Genomic DNA, 24,856 nt, shown 5'->3' on the forward strand with positions numbered 1-24,856 from the left:
CTTTCTTGGAAACATATCCATATTTGGAATAGGAATTCCCAGTGAATGTCATTGCTTAATGTTTGTGTAATCTTTTAGCCACTGTTTTGTTTGAACACATTTGTGTACCACTGTTATGGATGAGACACAGAGTCAAGAGTACGGTCAAGACCTTTTTTGTGAAATTCCTCGGTGCATGGGTTTTGTCTATTTGTTGTTTAAGGGCTCACTCAACAACGTACATGCCGGCAGTCTGTAAATAATCGAAACTGGACCAGACATCTAGTACGCCCTTTATACTATACCCTTAAACCTTTAGCCGACACTTACGATATCATAAAGCAGGCAAACGTCGGTTGAAGAAAACAATTTTAACCAGACGCATCGATTAGATAGTTGACGATGGCCCGGTTCGAAGCTCGTGCATTTTCTTAGCTTCATAATTGCTAATGCTAATAGCTAATTTTAGTGGTAGTTCATATTTTATACTTTCTATTATTTTTATAAAGTTTGTATCTTGGTTTGTTTATTTTTATAGGTTTGTTTGTCGGTTAGTTTGTTGCTTTGCGTGTTTGTTCCGATAAACTTGGGTATGGGAGGTAACTCTGGTCAGCTGACAAGGGTTCCGGACATACAGGTTGCAGCTATTCCCGACAGTGTTTGAGGTAAGGAACATGGGTGGTTGTATCACGTCTCCATCTTCCTGAAATCCCCGGAAATCACATAATTCCGTATAATACATGAGCTTGCTGATTAGAGAGGTTTTCTCATACAAGGGTGGAATATCAGCTCTGACTTAAATACAGCTCTTATCGACATGAAACGAAAAACACCTCGGATCGTGCCTACTATAACTAATGATATGGTTGGTTGTATCGGACAATCCAGTGATCGGCATGAGCATCGATCTACGATCCTGTCGCCTCTTATATTAATATGTAGCAAGCACGCGTTGCTGCAGACCAGCTCCAACCTGGATCTCCACTGTCGTATCACTAATGAAGTTAGGTGATAAAACTCACTGTAAGAAGAGTGACTAATTATCTTACGGAACGATCTCAACTAGGCGCAACGTGAAAAATAGCCGTGGCATATAAATGGAACAATAGCCATAAGTCAGGGCACCACTTCATGAAAAGTGAGTCAATGAGTTAAGGTTTACGCCACACTCAGCTATATTGCGGCGGTCAGTAAATAATCGAGTCTGAACAAGACAATCCAGTGATCAACAGCATGATCAGCATGAGCATCGAATTGGGAGCCGGTGACGTGTCAACCAAGTCAGCAATCCTGGTCACCCACCTCCAACGACAAGCATAGGTTACTGAAGGCCAGTTCTAACCTGCGAAAATTCACTGGTTTGCGCAAAGAGTAAACATGACCTAACTACCACGGACATGTTTTCCGTTTCAATTCAAGTCGTGAACACAAATCAGACTATCAAACACCTTTATTCGTTTCAAATTTTGGCAATCGCATTAAGAATATCAAGGACTCCTTTCACCTTTACTGAGGTTAACCTCAACTCCTGCCCTTAACATTGCACTAAGGTTACTTTAGCGACTTAAGATCATCTTAGTGCTTTGTGAAAGGAGGTCGAGATTCGTAAAATACTGAATACATGTACATCGCAAATAACAGAAATACCAGAGAAAGACAATGAAAACGCAGAATATGTAAATAATATGACGTTTCAAATATAACATGTCCGTGCATTACTAGTTCTGGGGATTAACAGGTGAAAACAGTGTGTGCCCGAGCGCGTGCGTGCGTGCGTGCGTGCGCGCGTGTGTGATGTATGCACTGTATTGGGAAACTGGTGTGTAACTGAAGGACCGAGTCACTGTCAGCAGACAGGAAATTAGACGTCTTAGCGTGCGATACGCATTTACGTCTACCACTATTGTTACAAACTATGACGTCACAACATGATGACATCACAAACATAACATTACTGTTATCCATTACTACGTTTACGTTTACGTTTAAATTTTGTCAGTGTAACTTCACACGCATGATGACGACATAGGTATTAGTATTCATTGAACACTGTAGTCACACACACATACACATTGGTACCGACAGAAGCTAGTTAACTTATGAACCTGTACACGCAGTCTAATCCGGCACTTGTCTATTCCGAATTTCCGCACAATTAAGACCGCCCGATTGACTGAAAGTACAGCAATAGACTGATATATATTGTCAATTAAAATTGGCGCATGCGTCAATTTCGGCCAATCAGCAGGCAGGGCGAACATTGTGGATTTGTCAGACATATTTCCGGAGTCAAACGATGCCTCCGAAGCGATGTGCTTGGAGTTAAGCCATTCACACTCGCTATTTCTATTATTATACATTGTTGCCTATTTGATGAGTACCTTCAACAGAAACGTTGTGGCGGATCAAGGAATGCGATCGGCCTCACGATCAGTTAATTGTCGGCCCCATCGTTCTCGAAATCAATGTCTGCTCGAAGTTGAGAATTTGCATGAATTTCCACACTTTTTCACACATGTAAAGTCACTACCAAATAGATGACTACAACTAGCAGTTTAAGACTTCGCAAGTGTTATAAACACGGACAATTTTTGTATCTACAAATTGTTTTTGTTTATCGTGTTCAGTCAATACTGGACATTGAGTTGTTAGACCATAAAGCTGAAACGGGACTGGCGAGAAGGCCGTGACACAATGTAAACAAATTTACCACCGATCCGATTTCGGTTAGGGACGACCAAAACAGCAAAACTTCTTACATTTGTCACACAATTTAGGAAGTTGTTAAGTTTCAAAAGCATAACCTGGAGGGCTACTGTGCAGTACAGTATCTGTTAATATTACAAAATATTTGAGGAGTAATATTTTTTTATTCCAAGATACAGTGTCAGCAAACGCATATCACACAATATCCAAAATTTGAAACGTATTTCAAATGAGTGTCTATAAAACCATGCGTTAAATGTTTTGGAATTTCTACAAAGAGATGAGGATCGAGACGAAAACTATGCGAGAAGAATAGTGACTGTGGGATATTGTACGGAATAAAATAAAATTGTATTTCTTACCTAAGAAAACATTATTTGTCTTTAATTTTTGTTACAACATACTTTTTTACATGCAGGAGTGGTACACTAGTACATTTTAGGAATAATGCAGTCATTAAAACTGTCATTTTAATTAATTTGATAGCAAGATAACTTTTAAGAATCGTTCATCCTTTAGTAAACGTAGAAATGTAATAAAATAAATAATAATCTAATCATTTATGAATAATTACACCTAACCGACAGACATATTGGTTTTGGCAACACCCTGGTCAGGCATTATTCAGTTTTGGAACAGAATGATGTTGCCTGATAAAATGAGTGTGGATAACGATTAGGTTAGGTGATTTAGGTAAACTGAGGAGTGACACGAGTCACTTGTACTATAAATTAATTGTCATATCACAATTTGTCAGTCGCTCATCGTGTCAAGACGGCTAGACAAGTCTAGCGGATGGATGTGGAATGTTCACTAAGCCCCCACACTCTCTATGCTGGTATTTTGGCCGGTGCCAACGAATGCGGGTTTAGAGGACTTCCACAGTACATCACTAACAAAATGGGCAGAAGCAGACAAAATAAGGCACAAGATGCTCATAAATACCAAATACACAAAAATACCAAAATACTGCATAAATATCAGCACTACTATAACAGCTACAAGGTGAGCGTGACATTTATCTAGATAAATAAACATGTTATCATTTTATGTGTTTGTTTTCTGCTTAGCGCTGTACTATAGTGCACAGTATGGTGGCGGTATGTACACATTCAAGTGTGGACCAGACAATCCACTGACTGGCATAACGAGTATCAGTCCAGAAGGCATACAATAACAAGTGTCAACCAACGATACAGACCGATCCGTTGGTACACATAAACATGGGTTACTGAAGATCGCATCGATCGATCTACCAATCAATCAAATTGGATTATCAGTCACGACCACAGCACACGGTTGACCTTTGATGAATTTTGATCTATGTCTACAGGGTTTCATAAGAAACTGATATGCTAAGCAGTCAGTACTGAAACTGTCAGGAGGTCATTTTTTTCACATTATATTCAGTGTATTTATATACTGCACTAGTCCATATATAGTGGTCCATATGTCCTTTAACTGTCAGCATAACGCCCTGCTCTGTAGTTCTGCCACGCCTGCATCCTGTACAGCACGTTCTGAGCACACGTCATCACCAGGGAGTGATGCTTCGGTCGTGGGGCTACGTTGATGTAAGGGTTGGCAGGATCCAGGACCACCGGATTCTTTCTGGAATCATAAATTTCAAACCAGAGGATAATTAACCCCAAAAGATCCCATTGGAATTAAAAGGCATAATAGTTATTCGAATTATATGAACGGGTCAGTGAAGGTTTGTGTTTACACCAGGTTGTTGCGTAAAGCACAAGGCTACAAAACATGACTATTTCTAATCGCTGTCTGTTGAGAGAACCTTTTACTGTGTACATTCATAAATGGAACAAATGCTCATAAACAGTTTTAGATAAAGAACAGTTAAAGGGAGATACTTATATATCTAATTCTACGCGTTTTAAAACAAACGAACAAATGGATACACCTGTAATGTCATTTTATTAACCTGTTGTTTATGCGGTGCTGCTCGTTTCGTCGCATTGAATAATTCTAAACTTAGTAAGTTGATTCGGCATTTAAATCAACATACCCTGGTACACATTCAATTTTGATGATCAAGTCAAATCGAGAAGTTGCACACCTGGTTGTTTGAATCGAAATGTGGATCAAAAGTGTAACCTACGGAAGTACACAGAACGAAGCTGCGTCATATTGGTCGGGCCACAGTATCCGCAGTGACGTCAGCTGGGTCAGCTGGGTCATGACGTCACGGAACCAATCCTGTGTGACGAAGTCGTATGGGCAGCCGTTATTCTTCCAGTGGGAGATGACAACCAGTTCCAGGAAGAATGACGTCACTGCCTTGACCTCTCTGTTGACTTCTACCTGTCATGAGTGAGTGATTGAGTTTAGTATTACGCCGCTTTAGCTTTATTTCAGCAGTATCACCGCGGGGGACACCAGAAGTGGGCTTCACACATTGTAACCATGTGGGGAATCGGACCCGGGTCCTCGGCGTGATCGAGACGAAGTGATCGGCGTGACCACGAAGCATCCCATGCACAGGCAAACTGTAGCGCAAATGAGTTGCGCCGCATAGATAAAATGACCAGTCTTCTTACATGGGAGCGAAGCGAGCAAAGTTTGGCAACGTACTTTCCTCGCTTCGGTTTGATAAAATTTTTTCGTGTCAAAATAACATATCACCACCATGAATGGTATACAACCATTTCTTCACTGGGTTGTGCTCTCAAATATCCGACCCCATGTTGAACAATTACTCACGTGAAATATTTTTAATTCAAAATTTTGAGCGCAACTCGTGGTATAGCAGACCGTTCTTCGCCTCCATTATCCCTTCCAGGTTCCGGTTCAACGGAGTGAAGGTACAGGAGGATATTATTCCATATGGAATACTTACAGTTACCTCCCCTGCTTCATTGGCCCATTACGAAAGAGGTGTTTTTATGTAGAATAAATGTTATGAAAATTCTAACAATAGATAACGACAACAGATAAGACAAACAGACCCCAACAGGTTCATGATAAAATTAGGTAATATGGTATTTCTTTTCAATTTCTGGAATTTTTTTTCTTGTTCCGTCACTCCGTTCAGCCGGAAGCTGGCAGGGGTAATGGAGGCGAAGAACGATCTGAGTACCACGCGTGGAGCTTAAAATGTTGAATAAAACATAATTTCACGTGAGTAAATAATTAAACATGGGATGGGAAATATGAGAGCACGACGAAGTAAAGAAATGGGAGTGTACCTTTGCTGGCGGCGATATTTTATTTTGACATGAAAAATATTTTTCGATCCGGAGCGAGGGAAGGACGTTGCCAACCTTTGCTCTCTTCGCCCGCATATAAGAAGACTTGTCATATTCTCTATTCCTAGCAAACCCATTTACGCTACAGTTTGCCTGTGCCCCATGGTAAGTCGTTCAAAACGTGAAATTTGTGATGATCTTGTGTGTAAGGCATTTAAACGTGACACACATATAGTGCAAAATTTAGTTATGTCAAGCGCTGTAATTTGATGAACTGGACGTTACGGGATATATTCTTACTCCTTTATCGGATTCCTTCATCAGGTGCAGAATAATACGTATACACAGAAACGTCTGATTCCTCACATCACATAAGTTGACATCCACAAATTCTCCCTAATATATTGTTTTGGGTATCTCCCAATTCGTTCATGTACCTTTTGCAATAAAGTACATTCAAAATAATCCCCTTTAATCTCAGTATGTGTTCAACTTTCTTCGTGCCGGCCATAGACGTTCAAAAAAGATGACTCCGAAAATTACATGTGTTTATTTAAAAATCAAACACGTCATTCATTCAACAATATAATGCCGATACGGTTTAATGTGATCCCAGTTTTAGGTTACCAAAGTTCAAGTAGTTACCTTTGCCCAGTATTTCACAAGTCGTATCAGATTCTTCACTTTGATTGGAGCTTCCTTAACGAAGTCCACCTGCTCCTGAGAAAAACATGGCGCGTACAGCCTCCTTTCATCGTCCGTCTTTGATTTCATTTCTGTGAACACCTCATGTGAAGTTTTAACTGCAACCGCAAAAATCAGTTTAATTAGTAAACATTTTCAATACACAAGGAACTTATAGCTTATATCCCGACATATCTCACCTTTGAATGAGCCACAATGTTAACTGTTTGGGGCATAGCTGGGACACGACTGGTCGTCATGTAAAACAAAGGGATCATCCTGTACAGAACCTGCCCAACTGGAAGCTGCTTTATACGAGAAATGACCTAGACTGCCTCCTTCAGTGGATCAGGAGGCAGACAGGGAGTATGAGAAGAGTCCTGTCTGGTTACACTCTGGTCGTTTAAGATATGCAAAATGGCATTTTCACGTTCACCGATAAATTTCAACCTGAAACATTCCAGGACCATACTTGTACAAATACGCTTTTTCAAAGAAGTTGAATACCGTGATTTGTGGGCATCATTTTATAAAAAAAATCTTGTTCTGTTTTTTTTAGAAGTTAATTAAAGTGTCAAATCCTAAATACTGCCTTGAAAATAGATGTTTCTGCTTTATTTCATATTGGAACTGATATATAGTGAAATGAAATACAGATCGAATAAAGAATTTACTTTTAAGAGAACTTTTTCACTTTTTCACAGATGGTGCCTCAAGGGGCACCGCTTGTCACTAACAAATGTTCAGGGGACTTGCTATTTTTATTAGATAATTAGATTCGGGACACAATTTTCTACCAAATTTAGCAATTTCTTTACATTTTTATATTGTTTATGCAACCTCCCCAAGAGACAAAGGATTATATGGGTCAGAAAAAATCATCTTCTTCACTCGTGATCACAACAAGAACTTTTAAGTACATAAGTACATGTTGAAAGCCTATCATAAGTCCTATGCAAAAATTCAGTGTGTGTGTGTGCACGCGCGCTTGAATAAGTCCTTTGTGTATGTTCTGTCCTCAATCTCACAGTTTATTGCCTGTGACAATATATTCCTACGACTGTACGTTTCATTTATTGCTTATGATTTGGGGGTTTTGGTGTAATATCGTGGGTCCACAAAATAGGTCTAATCTCAAAGATGTCTACGTTTTTCGGCTAAATTGCCCACGTGTATAATGTTTACTGCTATACTACATGCTTCTATATTGAAAATGAGACACGCGAAGATTCGGGTAAGTAACGATCTTCGGCACCACATGCATGTACGTATGTCGTAAGAGGTAACTAAAAGACTCGGAAGGTCATACTTCATGCATTCCATTGAGCCCCAAATGAAAAGACCGATGCTCATGATATCAGACAAGGCGCTGTCTGATCCCGATTCGGCTATTCAGAGACTGCCTAAATAAACAAACAAAATATTCCTTCGTTAAGATATCTGGAACATACATGGATCTCCGAGTTTATTTTATGAAAAAAACTCGAAGATTTCATTAGTGACCTCTGCAAATGAGTATCGTACCCCCGAGAATGTTGAAGGAAGGTAAGATGTCAACGTCATGGAAATGGCGCCTGTCTCCGCAGCTGAGGTTGTACTGCAGTCCCCGGTCAGAACGGTTTCCCTGCTCCAAATATCCTGCAAAGTCCGTCCACTTGGAGTTCAAGGCATCTTCCAAAGTATTCAGCAGGATTGGCATTTTGTTTGAAAGATCTTCGATTGACTTGATGTTGTTTATAAACACGACAAGATCGACGTCCGACTTTCCAAGAACATTGGTGCTTTTCCCAAGCGAACCTCCCTGAAAACACAAAATATAAAACACAACTGAAGCCCTGTGAAATACATTTCAGTTTATCTTCGTATACACTTTGTGTGTTCTCAATTTCTAACACTAATAACTTTAAGACAGCAGCAAGTACAGTCCATTTGGCTCAAAAGCGACCCGATGGATTACAATCTAGCTTGAAAACTACTAAACATAACATACTCAATGAAACGCTGACCATAATCGGAACATCATACCAACTCTGTGAGATTTTTACAGAATAATTTTCCTTAAAATAAAAAAAACGTTGTTTAACAAACAATCATTAAAATATTGACACAGTTAACAGTTTATTACGAGGGGTAGTGCAGAGAAAGGGACAGCCAGGTGTGCGAGAAAGCATGGAGACAGCACTGCACAGGTTAATTAATATAAAACTCTCTCGGCACTTGTGCACGTGCTTCTCGAACTTCTGGCTGTGCCTTTCTCTGCACTCCTCCTTCGTAATAAACAGTGAACTGTGTCAACATTTTAATAATAGTTTGTTAAACAACTTTCTTATAATTAGGACAAACATACTGCAAAAACCTCAAAGAGTTGGTATGATGGTTAGATTATGAGCAGCGTTTCATTGAGTATATTAGGCTTATTAGTTTTCGAGTTGCATTGCACTTCATCGGTCCGCTTTTCAGCCAGATGGACTGTACCTATATAAGCATTAAAATATCAGATAAATTTCTTGGTATTTATAGGAATCTATACAGAATAACCAACTTTGATTCCTACCTGTGACTATGAAATATTACCATAAGTGTCAGACTCAAACTGGAGGCTTAATGATTGAAATACATTCTATATAACTTACTACCGTGAACATTTACTGAGTACCGTAATACACGAGGACACCCTCTAAACCGACATTCCTCTAATCAGACATTACTTGTAAAAGGCATATTTATTTGGTCCCGAATTTGTCATAACATGATATCATTCCGATTTCCATCACTCAATCCGGTGTTTTAGTGCAACTTGACTGTCTCTCTAACCCGACATTGTATTGAGTTGACCTTGACAAAGACGTCAAAGACAGTCCCTGTTTGATTCACAATGCATTTGGCGCATTGGTTAAACCTGTTATGTATTTTACGGTTATTCAGTGTACAGTGAGAATGATATAATATCAGTGGATTAAAAGGTGATTGATCAAATTGGTGTCCCCCATTTGTAGGACCTCCCAGTTGTGAGACACACTAAATAAAGGTTAAATACACAGATGGTGCTTACACATCCCTACAATGAAAGTGGGAACAGTCCAGTTGCTGAAGAGAATCCATATTAGGCACAGTTCATTAATGAGTTAATTAAAACAGAACACCCATAGATACAGAAATATATTGTACTGAAAAAGATTATCAAATTATAATGTTAGTCGAGACCAGTTTTATTTCTTGTTTTACGGATGTGGGGCATCTGAATAACAACATTAGGATTATATTTTTGAGCGGGGAAAAATTAGGTGTATTTTCTTATTCTAGAAAGAATATGACCGGCGAATCCGTAAAACAAGTAAAAAATTGGTCTTGTCTTATTTTAGTACTTTAGGCTGGTTAGCTAAATTTAGAAGTTCAAACCACTCGTTGCCCATTGAAATAGGGCGTTGTTACGGTATTAAAAGATGCAACAGAATCTGCCAATTTCATAAATAATCTATTAGTGCTGAACTCCATGTTTTATTATACTTTCCTGGACTTTGTTCAGTGTTTTAATATGCATCAATATGGTGTATGTTCTCTGTGTCACTATATGTGATTTTTGAGAATAGCATGTCTGTTGTGATTAGTTAATTAGCTAGGGTTAATCCATTCAGATAGGGGAGTATGGTGTGTTTTATTAATTACCCACTCCACTGCCTCACAACTGGGAGTCACACAACTGGGAGTCCCATAATTGGAAGTTCTCACAAATGGGTGTAGGCCGATCAAAACCCTTGATCTCTGTTAATGTGGCGCTAATCTTTTGATGATGAATGACTGAAATATTGCATCATTGCCAATCATGGATGTTAGATTCTATGTAAAAGTTTCACGGGAACCCGCATGTAGAACACAGTCTACCTTGACCACCTTTGAGACGCTGAAGTTTGTTTTATGTTGCAGGAAGTTGGTGACACGCTCCACAAGATGGTCGCACTCCCGGCGGTCGTCACTGCTGGGTTGTATAGTGTGCTGGATAAAGTGTTGCAGTTTCTCTCCCCTAGCCATTCCTTCAATGATGGGGGCAGGGCCACTACCTTTGTAGTCCTTGAGGTCTTGGCTCCGAGTCACCACTGCTCTGGCAGATTCCCTTATCCTCTCACAGCTTCGATGATCGGGGATGGCATTCTTGTGAGGGTTTGCAGGGTCCAAAACAACTGGTTTAGTTCTAGGAAACAAGAAGAGTTTTCACAAGCAGGAGACCTTTAGACCTAAGTGTCTGTCAGGACACCTTTCATCGGTAAACAACATGTTTCTTATTTGTGTTCGATGGATTATGTGAAGAGATACTCCCAAAAGCACAGAGATCAAAAACAATACAAAACAAACAAACAAAACACACGTACATGTTTCCAATAATCAAACGTATATCTTTTCAAATATTTCCCGCCTTCTCACCGAGCGAGAGTATCGCAAATCATAGAATAGGTGATCCACTTCTTTCGTTTTAATGTAGAGTAGTCAAGACACCCGGATTAATCGAGCCACTCGACTCCCGCATTATGTAAATTAAATGTTATTCAGTAGTTAACGTGGTGAACCACTGACTTACCTTACCTGGAGGTAATCACAAAACGACAAACACATCATACGTATTAGAGAATGAGTAAACTGACAATCAAAAGAAAGAACACCGGATGTGTCCTTTGCAATAAGGTGAAAACAGCCTTTGGATGAAATGAAAAACTATGTTGAAGCACGCTGCAATACACGTGTTTTATCAGCAAAATTGTAACAATAAACAGCGATGCTACAATGCTGGAAGGTCAAGGCCAATACACGCAGCGGTCAGTGGACCCATTTGTCAGCAGCACGAAGTCGGCTCATGCGATGACCCATTGGTGTGACTGCTGATGACGTCATCGTCAACACCCGGTTGCGTACGTGAATAAATCGCAGACAGCGATCTTCTTGGGATGTTGTGACTCATGGACGTCCAATTCCGGGTCGATAACATGTCTGACAAATCATACTGAAACGGTTAAACAGCCGAATAATGGTTTGTCTTGTGCAGCACAATGTTCTTGCAATGTGGCTGTTGGAATCACCCATTTGTGATGTTCACGTTGCACCGACATCAATCTTGGCTTTTTCTCGTGAGAGTTTTGTCAAATATGTGTCCAGTCTTCACAACAAACCAGTCTCATACCCATTGTACGAAAATTGTTCTTGCCTAAGTCAATAACCACAAACTTTAAAAAATCGCGCATCTCACGGTATGGGAGACCTTAAATTGGTATGAACACTGGTAGGCCACGGTATCCATGTGGGAAATCGAAGCCCGGCATTCTCTGAGACAGGTGAACCCAAGAACCTTGGGCTACGCGTTGACCCAGTAGACATGGAATGTGAGTGTACGTACGCTACGGTCCTATAGCTGCTTGCGGTATATTTGTCTTCCCATATGATGCTTAAAGATCTAAGGTCGGCAAGCTGGGTCATAATTTCTTCAAACCAGTCCGATATGTCGAAGTCATTTGGCTTTCCTGCTCGCTTCCATCTGTAAGTATTGTATGCACAAAGAAGAAAAGTCATCATTTCAATTTTTACTATTGACAAAATACATTTATTTATTAATAATACGCATGAAGAATTAGAGCCAACACGGCCTGTATATGGTGTTTTCAGATTTCATTATAAGTTTTGACCTTCGTGTTTTAGATTTACAATGACGGATATGACTAGTTCTCGGAAGTCGTTACAAATTTTCCATGTCAGATACAGGTGGGGTCTGATGGGTTTCAACGGTACGGCCCTTACAAGGTCGTATACACATACATACACGTATACATGCATATACCTTTATATTGCTCTAGTGATGCAGTTTTATCGTGCTGGTCTTATGCCCGTGTTATAGTGCTCATATGTATATCCACAGTGTTTTACAGTGCTCTCCCTTATGCCCTTTAATAGTGCTGGTCCTTGATTCGGCTTATGGTACTGAGCCTTATCCCTTTTTAAAAAGTGCTAGTCCTTATGTCTCTTTCTAACGACAGTAAAACAAGGGAGTTAACTTCAACTTTCCGGTAAATAGTTCCTAAAATTCAAAAAGCGCCATACGATCTTTATGCTTTACTTGATCAAGGTCTCAACGTTCAAGGCATCTTTGAAAACGCGTGGAAGTCACTTCCAAATTCGACTTGACAGTAGCAAAGTTGACGATAATTGGCCTGCCCTTGTGTGTGTCTGTGACGAGAGTCAATAGTCGGACAATATCGTGATAATATTCGGAATAGCACGCGTTCCCTCTATGGTTTTTGTTTGTGGCATGACGTGTTGTGGCGGTTGGTTTGGGGCGGTTGAGGTGTATGGTTGCGGTGCAAGATTGAGATAATCTTACCTAAGTGTCTACTGATATCAAATATATCAACATGAGCTGATAAAGTAACAAATATCCGAGGCTTGCCGAGGATGTTTTTACCTTTATCAACGAGTGTTGATATAATTGATCACAGTAGACACGAGGGTGACATTCTACGTATCATTCAAAATCTTTCTTCTTTAGTTTTCAATGAAAAACGTACAGCTGTGATCACATTAGATTTGAAGTGCAAAGATGTCGTAGCATTGTGACATCATCAAGTTCATGACGTCATAGCATTGTTTGGGCATTGTGCAAAATCTACACTCAAAGCGATATCTCCTAGGAGATCTCGTCTGATCTCACACAAGCGATGCTTGTGATATCATGGAACACATTTTTCACTTTCGAAATTTTGTATTTTTACAATTTAAAGTAATGATACGGGTCATCTCAGGACCAAGGAGTCTTCCTGTCGACGTTCGCGATACGTACAGTTTAGATGAATTAACGAACATACCTGTGCATCGCCATGATCTCTAGGAAGTAGTAACAGTCTTCCGTTTTTACTTCCTCCTTTAACATGACATACACACATGGTTATCACATACAGACATGTATGATATCACTATAAAAACAATATCCACGAACTCATAAAGCTTCCCCAATTTGGAGACAATGAATATTACTCAGTTGGTTCAATATGTGTTCATACATCATCCTCGATATCTCTAGGGTATACATTCCGATATGTCTCCACTATACCCTGCATACATCTACGGCTCAGCCTGATGAATTTATTAGCTCCCTTGGCTGGCTATTTATTCAATCAGGTGTCTACGCTTGGAAGTTGAGCAGCTCACTTTCGCTTTTGAAACCATGCAGTGGTTCTCTGAAAGAGGTAGAAGGAGTTCTTCCATATTTTTTTTTCAAACTTTCAGACCTATCAGTTTGTATGATTTGCTGAAAATCTGAGTTTGTACTGCAAACAAACTTTCGCAGCTGTCTTTGTTGATACTGGCAAGCTCGGTTGTACTGGTGGCTTAGTTAACGGGCTGCTATGAGAATGCTGAACCAGCGAAGGGAGGTAATAAAACTGTCGGGCCGACCCGTATATGCATCAGGGTATAGTGGAGACGTATCGGAACGTATACTCCAGATATCGAGGAGATCCATACATTCGATGACTGGTCGTGAAAGACATATATATGTGCCTTCACGAGAGGAAAAGACAATATTTCCTTAAACACGAACTTATTTTAATACCGACGTATGTTGTTATTACCTTCAGCCAATACTTGAGGATTCGAATGAGGGAGTGTACTTTACTGGGCGCCTGTCTGATGAAGTCTATCTGTATCTCTGCTAGACACACCGCGTAGAAGTCTTTGTCGGCATCGGGGAGGTCTTTCATGTCCATGTACACGTCGTGCAGGTTTTTGTCTGAAAGGACATGGCCCAGATGCACCCGACAAATCTTTGCTTGTGAAGGAGATTGCAACTAACACATATTTAATGGCAAGTGCAAGTATGGTGAAATGTTTCTACTGTTAATTAATTATACACCTTTTACGTCGAATCATAACATTACCTTTTTTAATAAGTGAAGAAATACTTTTTATTTATGTGTGCGCGTGCGTGTGTGAGCCTGTGTGTACACATTATTAATATAGTTATGCGTGCACTCGAGTGTTCTAACACAATATGTGCATACATGATGCATTGTATTGCCCTGTCCACATGCTACAATATCAACTGTCAGCTTAGATATCATATACGTGCGCTATTTCACAAGATAGGTTAGATATGTTTTAATTATGTAAGAACACATGCGGTGACAAAGACGTTTTGATCTCGAAAAAGGAATCTGAGAAAACAAATGTTCCGAAGAACAAACGCATAAATGTATACGTACATTTCAAGATGTCATAGGCAGGGAATACCTCTATGGTGTGTTGCTGGTCCAGATCATGACATGTCAGGTGGAATTTCATCGAGTGAGGTGTGTATTCAATGAACTGAATGACCCCATATCGCGGAACAAATTCCGAAGAATCCAGCTTGGCCCTTATAGTTTCAACGATGCGTCTAGTCTTTGATTTCATGTCCTGAATAGAACTGAAGTCGTTGATGAACAAAAACAGATCCACATGTCCCGGGATGAATGTAAATGTGTTTTTGTTCATGGGTCCTCCCTAAAAATACATTACACATCATGTGACAAATATTTACATTGATAAAGGACTTGTATACAATACACTACAGCACTAAAGTACTAACCGGATGGTTATAATATTGAAATGGTAAGAACTGCATCTGCTTGTTAGAATGTCTGAATATTTAGATCACCCCTTATTTGAGCTCCAAATAGACAGCTCGCATATATTTGTCAAAATATATGCTACGTCTGCCCATAACCATTATTAGGAGAGCATACCGCAAGATCAATCATTACATGATATATATTAGTGCATCTGTGAACTGATTTGGAAAGCACCGACCTTGACGACCTTTGCAACGCTGATAGGTACGTTCTGCTTCATAAACCGAATCACTCGCTCAATCATCTCGTGACACTTATTGATGTCAGTTGAACCCCATTCTGCCATGAACTGTGGAATAGTCTGTCCACGCTTCATTCCCCTCAGAAGAGGCTCCGGGCCAGGCGGTTGGGACGTCATGCTAGAATGACATGTAGAATATAAGGAAAGGTAACGGTGATTCGAGTCATCAACATGGATTCACATTAAACAAAGCGTTTTCCCAAACATCATCTAGCCATCGTGTTTGAAAGGATGAGAGTTACATCTACAATATAAATTTATGTAGGCCATACATACTATTTTCATTTGATATGGGAAGACGATTGTTAAAGCGCTGTCATGACACATGTACATAGAAGCATTATCTAACATTGAGTTTCATTGCTAAACGCTAGGGGTAGAATCGGTCTTCAGCAAACCATGCTTGCCACAGAAGGCGACAATGCCTGTCGTAAGTGGCTACTAGCACATGTCATTGGTTCCCAATTTCCCAGATCGATGGTCATGCTGTTTATCACTGGATTGTCTGACCTCGATATTTACAGACCTCCTCCATACGACCGGAATATTGCTGAGTGCGGTCTAAAACTAAGCTCACTCACTAAATGTTAGGATTATTTTATGGCTGCTTCTAATGAGTAAAAATCTATATTAAGAAATGAGTAAAAATCTATATTAAGAGAATGAAAAGGAAAGACGACATTGTATTGTATTGCCGATATACCATTCTGAAACCCATCGCCACTTCACAGTGTATGGGATCCACGTCCTTTGATAAATATTATTGTGGTATCTGAAATGGCGTTTAGTTGTTTTGTTGTCTTTTTTTATAAAAAGGGCCACATCACGAATTCCCGATGTTGTAGCCAGGTTGTCACAAATGCAATATGGCGGATAAATTCTTGAATAAACCTGGTTACAACATCCCGATGAGCAAATGTTTCTCAATTTCGGCATTTGAGTCACCTGTCAACTACACTTTGTACTGATTAATTTTCGAATCAAAACCTTCGCGATCGCGAGCTGATCAAACGCAGGTAAACATGATGTGCTTGACCGGAAGTGATAGCTCCAATTATAATCAACAATGGTCGTCTAAAATGTAACGTAAACTACAACTCACGTTTGTAAAGTAACGCAGTGACACAATCGCCCTCTTGGATGACACTTCTACGTGGAAATGGCCCAGCCTTGCATATGTTGCACAACTGATTGCAGTCGGGTTTGCCGAATCATTCTACTTTCGCTTTCCAAGAATGATTGTTTTATGCTTGGTGATGTTAGTATGTCTTTCGTGGCATGTGCGTTATGTAGTCAGTGCTATTTATGTACAGCAATACATGCTGACGTCAACTGATTATACACTCTTCCCAAAAAGTAGGGGATCTTCATTTTGTATTATTTACTATTAAAAATATTTAGGAGATTTATCGGAGTCAGTCAATGTTGATATGATATTATTGAATATTTTGAGAGTGCATCACCGTTTGCACTTCCTTACAACCATAGTTATTCTGGAATGTAGTCGGTTTTGAAAGATGATTGGTGTATGAAAACTAACGACTAGAAACAAACACTAACAAATGTGTGATGCAAGATAATGTTCTAAGTGTTCTAAAGGCCTCAAGCATCTGCACTCTCTGCAACGACACGCACGAAGGATATGGATTGAGCAAGGACGCCTTAGAGGCCCGGGATATGACCCCTATGTAGCATACAACCTTCTGAAGAAGGACTTCAGAAGAGAACAGCGAGCAGCCATACGAAACCTCACTGATGACACAATTAGAGAATTTGAAAACCAAGCTGAATGTGACATCAAGGTATTCTGGAAATGGTTAACACCGAGAGAGGAACAAGAAGTAACTACTGTGCACATCTCTTCCACGACGGTCAAGATGTTTGGGACCCAGTGGACATCTCCCAAACCTTTGCTTCGTTTTATCAAAAAGTCACACTCCACAAAGAAAAGATAACTTTTACGGCCAGTTTTACGATCATGTGAACAGCAAAATGGACCAACTAATGTCAGTTGAATCTCAGTGCCACATCCCGGAAACGTCTCTACCAGTTACAACCAATGAACTCTACTCTCTTATAAGAACTCTAAAAGAGGAAAAGCACCTGGTCACGACTCCTTTCAAAATGAAAATCTCATATATGGCGGAGAACAACTCATCTCTCACCTAGCTCACCTATTCAATGGAATGATACAATCATCATATATGCCCCAGCACTGCAAGACTGGTGTCATAATACCTATCCACAAGGACAACAATAAACCAAAGAACCTTGCAAAAAACTATCGGTTTTCAAAATGGACCATGCACACGAACACCCCATTTCCAAATCCCCAACAGCAAGGATATCAAACCGGGCTTGGATGCACAACAACGTCCTTCAATCTAACAGAGACCATCAGCCACAACGTTGAACTTGTTGAGCAGTAAGGTTTACGCTGGTTTTATCGACAACAAACAGGCTGTCGATACTGTCTGGCACAATGGGCTGTACCTGAAATTGTCTAACCTTCGAATCAATGGCAAAACTCTGAAACCACTTATTAACTGCCACATTGGCCTCAAAAGTATAGTTGTTGTAAATGGCTGCCACTCACCACGGTTTCCAATCCAACAAGGTGTAAGGCAGGGCGGTGTTCTGTACACTATCATGTATCTCGTGTTCATCAATGATCTCCTCAATGGTCTTCAGGAATCTGGATATGGAATTACCGTCGGAAGCCTTCAGCTTGGTAACCCAACCCTAGCTGACGACCTGACAGTTCTATCTCCCACCCCCTCGGGTCTACAAGCCCTACTTGTACACTACACTCTGAAATGGAGGTAAAAGGTATGAACTGTCATGTTTCTTTCCTGTAGATAATAATACGAAGCAGCGGAGACACGCCGCTATATTTTAAACGCATCTGTTTGCGAAGGAAACAAACCACCAGGTGGGCATGTTAGCATGTACCCCTGATGTCACCACTATTTCAGAAGTTGCGATAAATGTTCTGAAAGATATCAAGATCTTCAGCGTCTTTGAGTGACATATGCAGTAGTTGGATAAGGACAAACTTCATGGATGAACAAATTCTATATGAAGAAGTTGTTCACCCATAAAGCTTGTCCTTTTAAGAATCTTCAATGAACGTTCGTGGAATATTCGGGTCAACAATGAGATCCCAGAGCCGGTAATTACTCTGTTTCAATTTAGCGCCGGTTCCGCTAGTTTTGAGTGAGTGAGCGTAGTTTTACGTCGCTTTTAGCAACACTACAGCAACATCACGGCGGGGAATACCAGAAATAGACTTCACACTTTGTGCCCATGTGGGGAATCGAACCCGGGTTTTCGGAGTGACGAGCGAATGTTGTAACCACTAGACTATTCCACAACCCTCTCGAGTAGACATGTACTTCATATATGCGAGCGAAGCGAACAAAGGTTGGCAACACACTTCCCTTCCCTTCAAAAGTATTTTTCGTGTCAAAATAAAATATCGCCACCAACAAAGGTACACTCCAAATTCGTGATTAGGTTGTGATCTCAGATTTCGAACGCCATATTTCACAATTACTCACGTGAAATATGTTTTATTCAACATTTTAAGCGCCACTCGTGGTACATCAGACCGTTAACCCTGCCAGCCTCCGGTTCAAAGCAGTGAAGGAACAAGTTATCATTCCGTATGGAATACATAAAGAGTTACCTCCCATGCTTCATACGCCTACTACACCAGAAGTGTGTTTATTGTAGAATAAATGTTACAAAAGATCTAACAACAACGCCGACACTTAAGGCAAATACATTCCAAAAGAATCATGATAAAATTAGGCAATGAGTTATATCTTTATAGTTTCTGCTTATTCTTGTTCCTTCACTCCGTTGGGTGGAAGCTGGCAGGGGTAATGGAGGCGAAGAACGAACTGAATACCACGAGTAATCTGAGGATGGGTGGTTAGAAGTTTTTCATAGCATTTTCATACATACTGTGGCAAAGTGTAAGTCACCAGAATAACGGCCATCGTTGTGTTGGAAAACGTTATTTATGCAGTTTCGAGACACGAAAATCGTCGTTAAATGGGCAATATGGAAACACATGTCAAAACATTGATTACAGAACAGTCTCGTTTCCTGTTTACTTGGTTCTGTCCTATTGCGCACCTTAATGCGATAACCAGTCCAGTATTTTACACTATGTCATTTAACTGGATGCATAAATATTAATCGATGTGATTTGATAAGCCTACGCAGTTGTATATTGCAACACTAAACTCCTTCTAATCCTAGTAAACACGTCGTACGGCGTGCTATGTCGTACAGCGAGCTCTGATAAACGGAAACCTGGAAATCGTGGAAATATCAAAACGAGGCTCTGCCGCTAGAAAAGTTTAGCGGTCTCTGACGGAACTGATATTACATCAACTTAATTGTGCGTTACAGAACTACGTTCAATAAGCGCAAAACAACGGATCACAGGTTTAACCAGTGAGCCAGATGCATTGTAAATCGTTTTACGACCTCATCAGACAGGGGCAATCTGTGATTCCACAGTTAAGGTATGCTGCCTCAACCTCGACATAACGTAGAGAATGACGGTGCAATTAAAGTTTAAAATTAAAATTCATTTGTAAATACCATTTTCTTATGAAACAAGGAACTGGAATTCAATTTAACCAGAGTTGTTTATGATGTCAATTTACTCATTCACACGAGAAAATTCGGATCGTCTGGAAAGTAGGTCACTGTCTGAATAGGTTAATGAGACTTATGTTTCGATATGTGACACAAATCCTACTTTCGTGACCGATATTACTTTGATATTTCGTGTCACCTCGATACTGCCACGAAATCGTACACATAAAACATGGATCTGAACGACCAAATTGATTGAAAATAGTTAACGTCTTCATTTGGGGGCAATTTGATGACATGTAATTCGTTGGCCCCATTTTCTCCTGTTATATGTGTTGGAAACAAACTGAACGCCCAGTCATTGTAGAAAATTTTTTTTACATTACATCATATGAACAATAATAATAATTAGATCTAATACTTTTGAAACACATCTATGATTCACTCAGCAATGTTTTTATAACAATGTGTGGGCTTTCAAATATGGAATAATAATAGAAGAATATGGCCTATTTATTACCCATAACATTTGGTATGTATCATTTTAATATAACGCTGGGCTGATCATAGTGATGCAATAAGCATTGAGCTTAAAAGGCTTAACAATACTCATGGTATGGCAGTATCTGGGTGATGCTACTGGGAGGCTGACTACACATTGAAACATTATATATACACACCCATTTCCCTAACCCATGTATAGCTACACTTTTGTATTTAAAAGGAAAACGGACACATCATGAAATATTCATACTTGTGTGTGTTTTAACTTGTCTTGAAAGAGCCCACTCATAAAAGGAAATTGCGCCCTGTCTAAAAGACACCGACACATAAATCTGCAAGATGGGGTTCATGTTTGTAAAAGACATGGTTAGTTTAAAAAACAGTTATTAATCTTTCATAATGTGTCCATATTTGGGGCTGGAGAGGGGTGGGGAATATGATACATTAAATTTTGAAACCTCTTGTTATTATAATCACAATAAACAGACAGTTTAATACAGTAAATGTTGGATTGCATGACACAGGCATGTCAGTGAATCAATCTGTTACAATCCCATTGGCTGTTCTTCATAAATATGAGTTATATACAGCAAAGGGCTGTCTATCAAAGTTTTCAGATAAAAGATGTTGGTTGGTTTGTTGTGTAAAGCTGCACTCGGCTCTATTCCAGCTATATGGCGATGGTCTGAAAATAATCAAGTCTTGACTAAGCAGTCCAGAGATCAGCAGCCTAAGCATTGATCCCATAAAAAATGTTATAACGCAGGACTGTACATATAATTCTTTAAGATACATAAAATTCTTATGGTTAAGTAATGGTCACATACAAGCAATACATGCATATGAAACTCATACACTTTGCCACAGTATGTATGTAAATGCTATGACAAACTTCTAACCAACCATCCTCAGATGTTTCTATAGTAAATGTATAACGCGTCTCCATGCACTGAAGGTCGCCAGTGGTTGCCGTCGGAGCGTTAGCGCAGGCGCAGCAGACCCAGGGAACCTGACTGCAAAATATCCTGAGTCAGCTCTCTTTGAATTATCTGCCCTTGATTTCCATAGCAACAAAATGAGCTCTAAAATTACCCATTATACTTTTATTTATGTTGATTTCATTAACATTTTGCATGTAAGCATCTTCTTAAGTGGCCCCAAGAGTACCAAATATTTTTTAGTTATGTGGGTTTAAAGGTCACATGCAACGTAAAACACAACTTTGCAGATTCTGATATACCTTTTGATATGCACTTACCGAAAGAAATCATCAAAATTCAACCTATAAAGTTGAAAAAAACGCGATGAAAAAAGTCCGCGAAATCGGAATTCAAACGATTAGATTTCCCCCCGCGCTTGGGGAAAAAATGGTTTCAACAGTTGTACTGCGCTGCGCGCATAACGCATTCGTAGTAAACAGGTTCGCGGATCTTGAAACAGTATGCATGCCCGAATTATGAGGTCGTGAGCAGTAGTCTAATCTTGGTTGTGTAAATAAACATGTAAATAATCGACTCGTTACATTAAAAAGCCTGTCGATTCTGGTAATCAGCCTGTCACAGAGAAAGCTCAATGTCTGGTTTATTGACACCTATATGTCTTCCTGACTGTCTGCTAACGACAATATGCACAGCTTCAATCACTGACCACATGCTATTTGAACTTAACACCAGGCTATACGCTAAAATCAAAACAAATTGATTTATGACTTGTGCATTTATCCGGGTCCTGTCTCTGCCACATTATGTAATTAGGCAGGTGTGATACTTGTACACATGGCATGTTTGTATGTCTGAAGGTTGCAAACAAACTACATCCATTTTTCTCGGATGACTGGATCTTTGCAAACTCTTGTCAGTTTCGAGTCCTGCTTTGTACTTGGACGAATGACCCAACATCTCTATATACATTCTTTATGGATAACAACTTCTTCTAGTGTATATGATTTTGTTTGACAACGTTATATGAATCCATACTGAAACGAAGCATCAAGTACACAAAAAGAAGTTGTTATCCATAAAGAATCTTACTTTCTTGTGACTCGCCATACTTCTAAAATGCCCATCAAACAGATCATCTCTCTGTACACGCAATGAGCCATCCGTGTATCAGCAAATGAACCCGCCAATCGGAAACCGTCGTTACACTTTAGTGCACACCCACCAGCTATGACTTGTTTCGGTCACCCGAGGGCTTCGTTTCGGGGGAAGTCAGCCCAAGTACAAAATATTGCACTTTAGAATCACGATTGCACGCTTATAATTTTGTTTATTTGTCTTTTTACAAGCAACAATGTATATTATATGTCACGAATAAGTGATAACTGTGTTTTAATTTTGTTGGATTTTTTGGTTGCATATGACCTATAAATGTTTTTTTTTACATTTGGAGGAATGAAGTGCTTAATTTTAGATCTGGACTTATTGGTAAAGCCTATGGCTCTGAGTTACCCTTTCACAATTCACATGATTCTGTTAATTTTGTTTGTTTCATAATTGGACACGTTATCAATTTACCATAAAGGGCTAAGTATTATGAGGCTTTGTGGGACTGTACAATGACATTCTCGTGAATGATCTTAGATACTGATAATACTTATATAATAATACATTATTACGGTATCATGTATACAGGTAAAGTAAATACAAATGTATTCATTTGTAACACATTGGTCCATTGCTGGCCGAAAAGACAATTAATCGCATTCTTTCAAAAGCGCATATTCATAAACTCAACCTACACAAACGTCTCCTTACACACATGACAGAGCATCCAAACATATACAAACTCTGACCCCATTCTCCACTTCCCAGACACACACTTATCCCGACTCATAAATTTAACCACACAACGCCCGACACTAAACCCACCCACTCACTAACTCAGCAAGTAGTATCTCAGGTGTTTAATGCAGGTCTCTGATTTTTTGGGATCATTCCATTGCAGGATCATAGGGCAAGCAGGTTATTCTATCATTCTGTCAGTTATGTGATTTGTAAAGATCACCTGGTTGATTGGGACTGGCTCATTTCAAATCACGGGTCATCAGCCATTTTCACTTATACAGCACTTGTCACCCTCACCCCAGAGCTCATCAATTGTCACCCCCACCCCAGTGCTCATCACTTGTCACCCCTACATTTTCTGCACAGGAAAAAACAGACACTGAACACTCTACTTACAAGGTTAGTAATTATAGTAATTATTGCTATATTCTTATATTTATGCACACCAAAGTATCCTAAGTAAGCATTTTAGTAAACTATTTATGATAGGGTAATTAGTAAATGTTTGAATACTCTCTTGCAGGAACGTGTGTATGATTGACGATTTGTATATAACTTTGAATTACAAGCGTGATTGGGTCATGCTTATGTATATAAATCACATAAAGAAGTAAACCTTTCCCGGTAATTATATGATGTGTATCAGTTAATTGTTGTGTCTGAACTATTCTCAGTCACGTGACATATGTATATATTTCATGAGTTATAATTTCTTGGCTCAGGTATCACAGTCATGTAGTACCGACGCGTGGATTGCCTGTTTACAACACACCCGTGTCACCCACAGGGTACATATGTTATAGCCTGTTTCATGATTCATGCATAAGTGATGTAATCGCTTATAGTTGCATATATTGGATTACTTTCTTGAAATATGTACTGGATAACATGATGACATATTATAATTTGATAAACTCACTCGTAAGAAACATATTTGTATATGTACTTTCAATGACATGAGCATATGACGTATGCATTATTACAGATAGTAATGTACCTGTAAACCTATGCTTATTGATTTACGTAACGTAATGTGATGTAATGTGATGTGATGTGTATGTTTATATTTTAACCTCTGAATGAATTTGTATTTATGATGACACTATTGTTACAGAGTGTCCGCTGATATCAACAGATATCTACCACGGGGAATAAACGTGTTCACCTCACACCCGCAGCCTTTTATCTCACTGTCGTAGAGGGAAAATCCAAGGCCGCAACACACGGAACTTCACCAATCTGTGTATACACGTCAAATCATCACAATATACGAGGAAGGTTACATGAAATTTTAAGCGCAAGTAGGTCTGATGTGCAGATAACTCACTATACAATCAACAATGATCGTATAAAATGTAACGACACATTAATGAGAAACTACTACTCACGTTTGTACAAGTAAAGCGACGGCACAGGCGTCTCTTATATGATAGGCCTCTGCGTCGAGACGACCCAGCCTTGTATCTGTTGCACAAGTGCAATCGGTTTCCC

At 39.5% G+C, this 24,856-nt stretch overlaps 1 protein-coding gene across 2 annotated transcripts; it reads right to left on the reverse strand.

The window, feature by feature from the left end:
- Positions 1-2,829: 2,829 nt before the first annotated feature.
- Positions 2,830-24,856, reverse strand: LOC137291057 (2'-5'-oligoadenylate synthase 2-like). 2 transcript variants are annotated; one of them, XM_067822335.1, is made up of 11 exons: positions 24,754-24,856; positions 15,399-15,579; positions 14,813-15,092; positions 14,183-14,340; positions 13,418-13,473; positions 11,959-12,096; positions 10,458-10,764; positions 8,100-8,376; positions 6,537-6,694; positions 4,805-5,007; positions 2,830-4,296 (listed from the first exon to the last, which is right to left on the reverse strand). In XM_067822335.1, the coding sequence occupies exons 2-11, from the start codon at positions 15,576-15,578 to the stop codon at positions 4,143-4,145; spliced, it is 1,911 nt and encodes a 636-aa protein (XP_067678436.1). In that variant the 5' UTR covers position 15,579; positions 24,754-24,856; the 3' UTR covers positions 2,830-4,142. The 2 variants fall into 2 exon arrangements, with proteins under 2 accessions (XP_067678436.1, XP_067678437.1); XM_067822336.1 differs by lacking the exon at positions 24,754-24,856 and adding an exon at positions 16,564-16,659.

This window comes from Haliotis asinina, chromosome 7, assembly GCF_037392515.1.
Source record: "Haliotis asinina isolate JCU_RB_2024 chromosome 7, JCU_Hal_asi_v2, whole genome shotgun sequence".
NCBI classification, from domain to species: domain Eukaryota; kingdom Metazoa; phylum Mollusca; class Gastropoda; order Lepetellida; family Haliotidae; genus Haliotis; species Haliotis asinina.